This window comes from Drosophila miranda (assembly GCF_003369915.1).
Source record: "Drosophila miranda strain MSH22 chromosome Y unlocalized genomic scaffold, D.miranda_PacBio2.1 Contig_Y2_pilon, whole genome shotgun sequence".
NCBI classification, from domain to species: domain Eukaryota; kingdom Metazoa; phylum Arthropoda; class Insecta; order Diptera; family Drosophilidae; genus Drosophila; species Drosophila miranda.
In genome coordinates, this window is record NW_022881614.1 from 27,247,814 (window position 1) to 27,259,542 (window position 11,729).

The 11,729-nt window shown below is 52.5% G+C and overlaps 1 protein-coding gene across 1 annotated transcript; it reads right to left on the reverse strand.

Moving 5' to 3' along the window:
• Positions 1-1,710: 1,710 nt before the first annotated feature.
• LOC117193596 lies at positions 1,711-2,357 on the reverse strand. The gene has a single exon (XM_033398332.1). It carries the CDS (start codon positions 2,332-2,334, stop codon positions 1,816-1,818), a length of 519 nt encoding a protein of 172 aa, XP_033254223.1. The 5' UTR covers positions 2,335-2,357; the 3' UTR covers positions 1,711-1,815.
• Positions 2,358-11,729: the final 9,372 nt, after the last annotated feature.

The window sequence follows — 11,729 nt, forward strand, 5'->3', positions numbered from 1 at the left end:
CGGGGCTCCTTGCTACTGCTGGTCCGGGGCTCCTCGCGCTTGGTGTGGGGCTCCTCGCGTCTGCTGGTCCGGGGCTCCTCGCGCTTCGCCTCGCTTGCGCGTTCTCCCCGGGGCGCCGGCTCCCAGCTCACCAATTCTAGGTCACTTTCCGTCTCGGTGTACCCCGGCCATACCACGGGGGACACCGTCGGTCCCATGGATCCCGCGGTTGACACTAGCGGTGAGGCCAACAACTGAAGCTCCGGGGACCAACTACTACTCGCCCTTTGCTCCTCGCGCTCGACCTGGTACGCCTGCCGCCGAAAGTTATCCGCGCCTCTCGCCGCGTTAACCCTAGGGTGCCCCCTGGTTTTGTTAGCTTTCCTTCGGTTCCCACTTTTCTTCCTTTTCCCTTTTTTTTTTTTTATTTGGCCCTTTCTACTTCCAGGTCTGGCGACGTGTTGCCTGGCTTCGCCTTGGATCTGGTAAGCCTCCCGAGTTCTTGGGTTCCTCATCTCACCTTGCCTTTCTTCCTTTCTTCCTTTCTTCCTTTTTTTTTCTTAAAACACCCCTTTTTTTTGGTTTTTTTTTTTTCCTTTTACTTGTTCTTGTTTTCAGTTACTTTCTTCTCCATTCTTCTTCTCTACTCTTCTTTTCTCCTCAATACCTAGCCCGGAATACCTCATGCCGGTCGGTGGACACCAATAGCCGTTACCGGACGCCCCCGTCGTTGACCAGACGCTTCACCTTCCTTGCGGTTGGCTTTATCCGCGCGAGAGAGCGCGTGACGACGGCCGGCCACTCCTCGCGGTTGACGGCCCGCCACCGTGAGTTGTCCGCCGACCTCGTCTGGGGCCACGATGCCTGGCGCTGGAGCTCGGGCCGGCGCGCCTCCGCCCGCTCCCCTGGGCACGACGCCTGTCGGCCCAGCTTCGGACGCTCGCCCTGGCCGGGTTCCGGCCATCGCCAAGGACCTCTCTCCCATGGCTCAGATGAGTGTTGTTCCGCGGCCTCGTCCTTCTTCGCTTCCGCCGTTGCTCTTGCGCCGTCATCCGCTTCGCCGTCGGCCGCCACCTCGGCTTCGGGCGCCGCCGCTGGGCCCTCCGCCGTCAGTGATGTTGGCGTGTTCGCCGTGCCCTCCGTCTCGACCTCTGCCGTCCTCCCGGGCGCCTCCTCGGGCACCTCTTCGGCGGTGGGTGCCACCGCTGGGCCTGTCGACTCCTGTGGCCGTGCCCGCCGCCTCGGGTCCCGCTCGTCACTGGCCTGGTGCCTCCTCCCACAGTCGAGCCTCCCTCGCTTCTTGCCCGGGCTGCTGGGGCGCGGGCCCAGAGGCCCACGATATGTGCAGCGTTTGCACGTGCCACATCATGCCGTCTCGCACCGCAGAGCGCACCTCCTGCGAGACGAACGGCCCGATGGCGGCTCCCTGTGGCCCGTGCCAGTGCTGCTGCTGCTGCTGATGCTGCTGCTGCTGACGCTGCTGCTGCTGCTGCTGATGCTGATGCTGCTGTTGCTGATGCTGATGCTGCTGACGCTGCTGCTGCTGACCCCCTTGACCGCGTCGCCAAGGACCTCTCTCCCATGGTGACCGCGGTGGCGACCGCGTTGACCATCAAGTTGGGCCACCCGCTCCTCCCTTGTGGGCGATTCATGTCCTGCGTGACACGCGGGGTTCTTAGTTTTACTGAACCTTAGTTGTAAGAGTATCCCGTACGACCTTGTCCTGCGTGGCCTCCCGCTGGGACTCTCCTTTCTGCCCCTGCCGTTAGTCTCTGTCTTCCGTGCTCGTCCACCCTTCTCCGTATGCCTCGCCCGATGCCCCTCCCTGTGCGTCGTCTACGCTTCGGCTCCAGGGCCTGTTTTAGGGGTTCCTTCCCCGGGTTGTGGCATCAGGTCCCCTATATGGGCGGTCCGCGTCCGTTTCTCGCTGTCCTTCTTTAATTTACAAATGACCGGGGACACGAAATCCATTATGGTGTATGGCCCGTCATATTTCGGGGCCAGTTTTGCCGCAAACCCTTCGGCCGCGTTGGATAGATGGTGTTGCTTGGCCCATACCTTGTCTCCAATCGTGGGTTTCCACGCTCTCCTCCTCAGGTTATAATACCTCGCCTGGTCCTGCGCCGCTCTTTCGAGATTCCGCCTCACCAGTTGAAACACCTCTCTCAACTTGGCCGCGTTCTCATCCGGAGTGGGCGTGCCCTGTCCTGTGCCAAGCGCTTCGTCATCGTATAGAGCCTTTGGTAGCCTCGGCTCTCTCCCTTGGACCACGAACGCCGGCGAGTACCCGGTGGATTCGGACACCCCTGAATTTACGGCCAACATTATCTCTGGCCATTTCTCATCCCAGTTCATCTGGTTCCCTTCGGTGAACTGAGCTATCATAGTTTTCACTGTCCGGTTAGTTCGCTACGTCGGGTTCTCCTGCGGCGTGTACGGGGCCGTGAACTGATGCCGTACACCCATCTGCTCCAAAAGCCTCTTAAAAGCTCTACTGGTGAACTGGACGCCATTATCCGTGATCACCACCTTCGGCACGCCAAACCGGGACACGATGCGCTCTCGGAACGCTTTCGTTAGTGCTTCCGCAGTGGCCTTTCTCAAGGGGACCAACTCGGTCCATTTCGAGAACCGATCCACCATCACCAATAACATGGCATTCCCATGCTTTGACCTGGGCAGAGGGCTCACGAAGTCGGCACACACCGTTGCCCACGGCTCTTCTGGCACTTGTGTCAGCATTTTCCCGGCCGCCTGCAGTTGACTTGGTTTGTAGCGTATGCAGCTTTCACACTTTCTCACGTATGTCCTCACATCTCGGTGCATCCCCGGCCAGTAGTATCGGGCGGCTACTCGGGCCATCGTCCTTCTGCCGCCCGCGTGCCCCGCCTCCGGCGAGTCGTGATTCTCTCTTATAACTCTCTCTCTTAGATCCTTCGGTACGCATAACTTCCATGATGCTATCTCCTCTTCTCCAGCCCGGTGCGGGATGTGCCGGTATATCCGGCCTGCTTCCTCGACGTAATCCGGATATTTCCTCGGTTCCGTCTTCATCCTCTCTTTGACCTTTTTAATCCATCCGCACTCTGCCTCCGGTTCGTGTCCCTTTTCTGCTTCCTCCTCGGTGGTTCTCAGGCATCGCTCCGCCAATGGCTGTCGGGACAGTGCGTCCGCCACTACGTTCAGCTGCCCTTTCCTATATGCCACTTCGAAGTCGTATTGTTGTAGCTCCAGCGCCCACCTGGCGATCCTCCCTGTTGGGCTCTCGATGCTGTTTAACCATTTCAACGCCATGTGATCTGTGACCACCTTGAAATGGTATCCCTCCAGATAGGGCTTTAGCTTTCTTATAGCCCATACAATGGCCAGACACTCCTTTTCAGTCGCCGAATAGTTCTTTTCTGCGCTATTCAGAGTCCTACTGGCGTATGAGATGACCCTCTCGCCCTTCTCCGTCTCTTGCGCCAGGATCGCCCCCAGTCCGTAGTCGCTGGCGTCCGTCTGGAGCACGAATTTCTTTGAGAAATCTGGGCATGCCAACACCGGATCTGCTGTCAGCCGACTTTTTACGTCCTCGAACGCTTGTTGCTGTTCCGTTGACCATTCCCACTTGGCCTTCTTCTTCAGCAAAGTGCTGAGGGGCTGCACCAACGTGGCGAATCCCTTTACGAAACGCCGGTACCAGGAGGCCACGCCCAAGTATTGTCGTAGCTCTTTGACACTCGCTGGCGGCTGCAACTCCTTAATGGCCGCCACTTTCTCGGGATCGCTGCAGATTCCGTCTCCCGTTACCAAACGCCCCAGGTATCGTAGCTCCTTCCTAAAAAATTGACACTTGTCCACATTTAGGCGCAAGTTTGCGTTCTTCAACCGTCGAAAAACTTCTTCGAGGTTGCGCTTGTGCTCCTCCTCGGTACGGCCGATGACAATGATGTCGTCTTGGTACGCGAACGCGTGTGGCATCATCTCGGGGCCTATCACCTGGTCCAATGCCCTCTGAAACGTAGCCGAGGCTGAGTGGAGTCCGAATGGCATCACCTTCCACTGGAACAGCCCTTTGCCGGGCACCGTGAACGCGGTGAACTTTCTACTGCCTTCCTCCAGTGGTATCTGCCAATATCCGTCCTTTAAGTCTAAGCTACTGATGAACCGTGCCTCCCTGAGCTGGTCCAAAATATAGTCTATTCTTGGCATGGGGTACGCATCCTTGATGGACTTCGCGTTTATCTGTCTGAAGTCCACGCATAATCTCCACTTTCCCGTCTTCTTTTTGACCATCACGATGGGTGAACTGTACGGGCTCTTCGATGGCTCAATACACCCTCTTTCCAGCAGCTCGTCAACCTGTTGGTTGATTTCGGCTTGCATCTTGGGATTTTTGGGATAGTAGCGCTGTTTAACCGGCTGTGCATCACTCATAGTGATCGTGTGTGTAGCTATGTTCGACACTCCCTTCAGTTCTCGGAACTCTTCCAACTCCTTTGCCAGGAAGTTTTCAACCGATCCCTCCTCCGCTCGCGTTCCGTTGGATGCGGGCTCGACAGACCTTCCCGTGTTGGCTACCACCGCCACTGACAGCTTCTCCTCCAACCGCCCCTGGCGGTGGCCTCTCGCCGGGATCACAATCATGTGTCCCGCACAGGTCACCTCTGCTCCGACCGCGGCGAGGAAATCCCGTCCCAGGACCAGCTCATCTATTACTCCGGGCAACACGAGAAGCGGGATTGTAACGATCTTGTCCCCGAAGGCCAGCTCCACCTCGATCTGGGAATTGATTTCCCGGCTGCGTCCGTCAGCCAGCCGCACCAGCTTCCTCGTCTCTTTCTGTCGCCTCTCTTCCCCCAGTCTACTCGCCGCCTCGCTGATTTTAAACTTGCTTGTCGCCCCGGTATCGACCGTTGCTTTCCAGTTGCTGCCCGCGATCCTCACCACCGCCGACAGCTGGACATCCTCCTCCGTGAGTTCTCCTATGAGCTTTGGGGGTCTTCGTCTTGCGACCCTGGCACGGCCCTCCGCGGCTTGGGTCGCGGGGCGTTTCCCGCTTTCTGGCAGCACTGCCATGTCGGGGCTCCTACCTTGCCGCACCTAAAGCAGAATGTTATAGGTCGGCCATCGCATGCTGGTGCCCAATGGCGGTCACTTCCACATCGTCGACACGCCTGGGCTGGGTTTTTCACGAACCCAACCTCTATGTTCGTGTTCGCTTGGTCGTCCCGCCGCGTTGGGACCGGCCTTTTTTCCCTTGTCGAATCAGAGCTGGCTGTCGTTTCGCCCTGGCAGCGGCGACATATCTCCGTTACTGCCGGACGAGCGAACGGATTGTTTGCTTTTGCCTTATTCGCGGGACACTCCCGTTGGAACTCCAGCCGGTCCCTCTCCAGAGCCTCAAACTCGTCGGCCAGCGTCATCATGTGATCCAGGTCTCTGCACCTATGTGGCCGGATGAACACCCTCAGATCGGGCATGCTGTTGTCTCTAATGAGCTCCAACTGCTCTTCGGGCGTGCATTTTAGTGGCCGCATGAAGGTCTGCATCTCCACCATGTAGTCCTTGAATGGCTCTCCCCATCTTTGCTTCCTCAACCTCACCTCCTGGAGTAATTTTTCAAAATACCCCCTCGGCAGGAAGTATGCTTGGAAGCTACGCGCAAATGCGTCCCATGTCTGCCACTGCCTGTTGTTGGCTACAAACCACATGAGCGCCCGACCCTTTAGCAGCTCAGGCATGGCTCGCGGAATTAGATTCAACTCCAACCCGTACATGTCGGCTGACCACTCGATCTGTTCCAGGAACTCGAGTGGTTTCGCCGTCCCGTCGAACCGAAACGACCACTCCCTGACCTGCTTGGCGACGTGGCCAAAACTCGAACTGGGCGGTCTCGTGGTTTGTTCATCGAGTCCCCGTCGACGATCCTCCCCTGCTCTCCCTTCTTCCCATCCCTGTGGGTTTCTCGCGCTCCCTTGCTCCGGCTGTGCTAGCCTGGTTGGCCTCTTCCCACTCTCTGCCCGCGGTCGGCTAGGCGACCGGCTTTTCACCGGGACCGCCACGCTCGCGATGAGCTCCTCTTGGGTCTCGGACGGCCGTCTCCACAGCGTTACTTGCTCCGCACTCGCCGGCAGCGTCAGGCGCTCGTATGGATCCGCCCCATCCTCCATCTGGGCCGCGGTCACGGCTCCACCCGCCTTCATCTCCCAGGCCTCGAGCGCGTCCGCATACTCCGGTTCCTCTCCGTGTTTCTCTATCCACTCCTTGAAGATTCGGCGCATCTCGGTCAGCGTGCCTTCCAATCGAAGACCGCACGCCCGCGCGCACTGGACCAAGTCCTCTTTCCTCAATGAATGAACCCATCGTCGGCTCCTCATTTTTATGCCCTTGCGATACCAAACTCAATACCGCCCTTCCCAAATGCACTTTGTCTTTTGCTTGTCGAGAGGCCCCACGTTGGGCGCCAGTTGTAACGATCCGTTCTTTTCCCGTCTGATGCAGCTGGGCTGGCTCAGCGGTCGGTAGGCTCGCTGCAACAATATTTGTATGTTGCCCCGACGACAAGTAAAAAGGCACGGGTTGGGTCTTGTACTGGTACGCTAATATGCTTTATTGGTATCTTAAGTCTATCTTACGCTATTCCGACTGCGGTGCGGGTTCTCCTCGTGGTTCTCCTCTGTGGTTCGATGAGCGTGTCGCTCCCTGGGCCCACATAGAGGCCCACGGCGTCGCCGAACGTGGCACCGCCGGCTCTACTGACTGGGGCTAGCGATTCTTGGCACGTGGCCCAAATCCGCCTCTCAGTCAGGCGCCTGACGCGTTCGCTCTCACTCGACTCACTTGGCTTTGCGGCCCGAGGGTGCCTCACTCCTGGTGGGATGCGCGTCAAGCGTGGCACCGTTGGTTCAAGGGATTGGGGTCTTTGGCTCTTGGCTGCACGCTCGAGTCCGCCTCTCAATCCTCACACAACGTGTTCGCTTTCTAACGCTCTTTTCCCTTCGCTCGGTCTCACTCTTCTGGCTCACTGTTCACTTCACTCTTGCTAGCTCCGTTGGCTGACTGTCCACGTTCCTGGTCGCGGCCCTCCTCTTATAGGCTCGCTTCTGCGTCGGCGCCGCCGATGCCGCCTGGCGCTAACGGCACTTTCCGCCATGCGGTGCCCGTATTTTTCCATCGGCGTTCCTTTATTCCCTTGTCGCTTGCCAACGGGACCTGGCTGGTGGCGTGATCTCATGACCATATTTGGTCATGCGCTGGGCCACTGCCGGCCCGATCCCGTCATTCCACGGCTCTCTCTCCAGGGGTCCTCCCCTCTTATCTTGGGTCCCCGGGAGAGCTCTCCTCGGGAATTCGCCGCCTCCGGATATCCCCGGATAACGGCCGTTAGCGCTTAACCCTGCACTGCCCCCTACGTGTGGGAATACCTTTCCTCACACCAGATCGTATAATTATTATAGCCAGAATCAAGAAAACAATTTCATTCTTTCTCGCTCTGTCTCTCTCTAACACACAGGTTTCATGGTCGGTTTTGTCAATTGCAAAATATGAGTTCAAGGATCTCAGAACCTATAAGAGCCAGAGCAACCAAATTTGGTATCCACACTCCTGTGATATTGGACCTTGACCGTTTCGTGTCCAAATTTCGCCCCACCCCCTTCCGCCCCCACAAAGGACGAAAATCTGTTGCATCCACAATATTGCACATTGTAGAAAACTAAAAACGCAGAATCATAGATAATGATCATATATATCAGATTGCTGAATCTGGATCAGATCAGATAATTTTTATAGCCAAACGGAACAAATCAATTTGCAGGGGCTACGCAGCACCCGACGTCACGCTCAGACTGATTTTCTGTCTCTCTCGCACGCACTCTTTGTCGTGTCGTTTAATATTAGCGGCGTCTGCCGGAGGAGAGCCATACTGACTAAGTATCGGGTATAACTGTAGAGTTGCGGTGTCGGCAGCAACTCACAACGTTCCCCCTCGTTTTTATACCCGATACTCAAAATGAGTATTGGGGTATATTAGATTTGTGGTAAAAGCGGATGTGTGTAACGTCCAGAAGGAATCGTTTCCGACCCCATAAAGTATATATATTCTTGATCAGCATCAATAGCCGAGTCGATTGAGCCCTGTCTGTCTGTCCGTCCGTCTGTCCGTCCCCTTCAGCGCCTAGTGCTCAAAGACTATAAGAGCTAGAGCAACGATGTTTTGGATCCAGACTTCTGTGATATGTCACTGCTCCAAAAATATTTCAAAACTTCGCCCCGCCCACTTCCGCCCCACAAAGGACGAAAATCTGTGGCATCCACAATTTTAAAGATATGAGAAAACCAAAAACGTAGAATTGTAGAGAATGACCATAATTGGATCGTATTATTATTATAGCCAGCATCAAGAAAACAATTTCATTTTTTCTCGCCCTGTCTCTCTCTAACACACACGTAGCATAGGCGGCTTTGCTTAGAGTAAAACATTAGCGCCTAGATCTCAGAGACTATAAAAGCTAGAGCAACCAAATTTGGTATCCACACTCCTAATATATCGGACCGATACGAGTTTGTTTCAAAATTTCGCCACACCCCCTTCCGCCCCCGCAAAGGACGAAAATCTGGGGATATTCACAAATCTCAGAGACTATTAAGGCTATTGTAACCAAATTTGGTATACGCACTCCTGTTCGATCTTACTATAAAACGTGTACCTCAAAATTTCGCCCCACCCCCTTCCGCCCCCACAAAGGACGAAAATCTGTTGCATCCACAATTTTAAAGATATGAGAAAACCAAAAACGTAGAATTGTAGAGAATGACCATATCTTTAAGACTGCGGAATCTGAATTGGATCGTATTATTATTATAGCCAGCATCAAGAAAACAATTTCATTTTTTCTCGCCCTGTCTCTCTCTAACACACACGTAGCATAGGCGGCTTTGCTTAGAGTAAAACATTAGCGCCTAGATCTCAGAGACTATTAAAGCTAGAGCAACCAAATTTGGTGTTCACACTCCTAATATATCGGACCGAGACGAGTTTGTTTCAAAATTTCGCCACACCCCCTTCCGCCCCCGCAAAGGATGCAAATCTGGGGATATTCACAAATCTCAGAGACTATTAAGGCTAGAGTAACCAAATTTGGTATACGCACTCCTGTTCGATCTTACTATAAAACGTGTACCTCAAAATTTCGCCCCACCCCTTTCCGCCCACACAAAGGACGAAAATCTGTTGCATCCACAATTTTAAAGATATGAGAAAACCAAAAACGTAGAATTGTAGAGAATGACCATATCTTTAAGACTGCAGAATCTGAATTGGATCGTATTATTATTATAGCCAGCATCAAGAAAACAATTTCATTTTTTCTCGCCCTGTCTCTCTCTAACACACACGTAGCATAGGCGGCTTTGCTTAGAGTAAAACATTAGCGCCTAGATCTCAGAGACTATTAAAGCTAGAGCAACCAAATTTGGTGTCCACACTCCTAATATATCGGACCGAGACGAGTTTGTTTCAAAATTTCGCCACACCCCCTTCCGCCCCCGCAAAGGACGAAAATCTGGGGATATTCAAAAATCTCAGAGACTATTAAGGCTAGAGTAACCAAATTTGGTATCCGCACTCCTGTTAGATCTTACTATAAAACGTGTACCTCAAAATTTCGCCCCACCCCCTTCCGCCCCCACAAAGGACGAAAATCTGTTGCATCCACAATATTGCACATTCGAGAAAACTAAAAACGCAGAATCATAGATAATGATCATATATATCAGATTGCTGAATCTGGATCAGATCAGATAATTTTTATAGCCAAACGGAACAAATCAATTTGCAGGGGCTACGCAGCACCCGACGTCACGCTCAGACTGATTTTCTGTCTCTCTCGCACGCACTCTTTGTCGTATCGTTTAATATTAGCGGCGTCTGCCGGAGGAGAGCCATACTGACTAAGTATCGGGTATAACTGTAGAGTTGCGGTGTCGGCAGCAACTCACAACGTTCCCCCTCGTTTTTATACCCGATACTCAAAATGAGTATTGGGGTATATTAGATTTGTGGTAAAAGCGGATGTGTGTAACGTCCAGAAGGAATCGTTTCCGACCCCATAAAGTATATATATTCTTGATCAGCATCAATAGCCGAGTCGATTGAGCCCTGTCTGTCTGTCCGTCCGTCTGTCCGTCCCCTTCAGCGCCTAGTGCTCAAAGACTATAAAAGCTAGAGCAACGATGTTTTGGATCCAGACTTCTGTGATATGTCACTGCTACAAAAATATTTCAAAACTTCGCCCCGCCCACTTCCGCCCCACAAAGGACGAAAATCTGTGGAATCCACATTTTTAAAGATACGATAAAACCAAAAACGCAGAACCATAGATAATGACCATATCCATCAGATTGCTGAATCTGGATCAGATCGGATCATTTTTGTAGCCAAAAGCAAGAAATCAATTTGCAGTGGCTACGCAGCGCCCGACGTCACGCTCAGACTGATTTTCTGTCTCTCTCGCACGCACTCTTTGTCGTGTCGTTCAATATTAGCGGCGTCTGCCGGAGGAGACTGACTAAGTATCGGGTATAAATATAGAGTTCCCCCTCGTTTTTGTCTGCTTTTGGTTTTCTTTTGTCGCTTGTTTGGCATCGGCGTCGGCGTGTGTTTTAAATTATAAGCTTTTAAAAAACGTTTAAGGATTAATTGGATTATATCGGTTTTTATACCCGATACTCAAAATGAGTATTGGGGTATATTAGATTTGTGGTAAAAGTGGATGTGTGTAACGTCCAGAAGGAATCGTTTCCGACCCCATAAAGTATATATATTCTTGATCAGCATCAATAGCCGAGTCGATTGAGCCATGTCTGTCTGTCCGTCCGTCCGTCCGTCCGTCTGTCCGTCCCCTTCAGCGCCTAGTGCTCAAAGACTATAAGAGCTAGAGCAACGATGTTTTGGATCCAGACTTCTGTGATATGTCACTGCTACAAAAATATTTCAAAACTTCGCCCCGCCCACTTCCGCCCCCACAAAGGACGAAAATCTGTGGCATCCACAATTTTAAAGATATGAGAAAACCAAAAACGTAGAATTGTAGAGAATGACCATAATGGGATCGTATTATTATTATAGCCAGCATCAAGAAAACAATTTCATTTTTTCTCGCCCTGTCTCTCTCTAACACACACGTAGCATAGGCCGCTTTGCTTAGAGTAAAACATTAGCGCCTAGATCTCAGAGACTATAAAAGCTAGAGCAACCAAATTTGGTATCCACACTCCTAATATATCGGACCGATACGAGTTTGTTTCAAAATTTCGCCACACCCCCTTCCGCCCCGCAAAGGACGAAAATCTGGGGATATTCAAAAATCTCAAAGACTATTAAGGCTAGAGTAACCAAATTTGGTATCCGCACTCCTCTTCGATCTTACTATAAAACGTGTACCTCAAAATTTCGCCCCACCCCCTTCCGCCCACACAAAGGACGAAAATCTGTTGCATCCACAATTTTAAAGATATGAGAAAACCAAAAACGTAGAATTGTAGAGAATGACCATATCTTTAAGACTGCGGAATCTGAATTGGATCGTATTATTATTATAGCCAGCATCAAGAAAACAATTTAATTTTTTCTCACCCTGTCTCTCTCTAACACACACGTAGCATAGGCGGCTTTGCTTAGAGTAAAACATTAGCGCCTAGATCTCAGAGACTATTAAAGCTAGAGCAACCAAATTTGGTGTTCACACTCCTAATATATCGGACCG

What these genes read in the sequence shown, in the direction of transcription:
- LOC117193596 (XM_033398332.1), bottom strand. Translation starts at nt 2,334, where the DNA reads ATGAACTGGGATGAGAAATGGCCAGAGATAATGTTGGCCGTAAATTCA.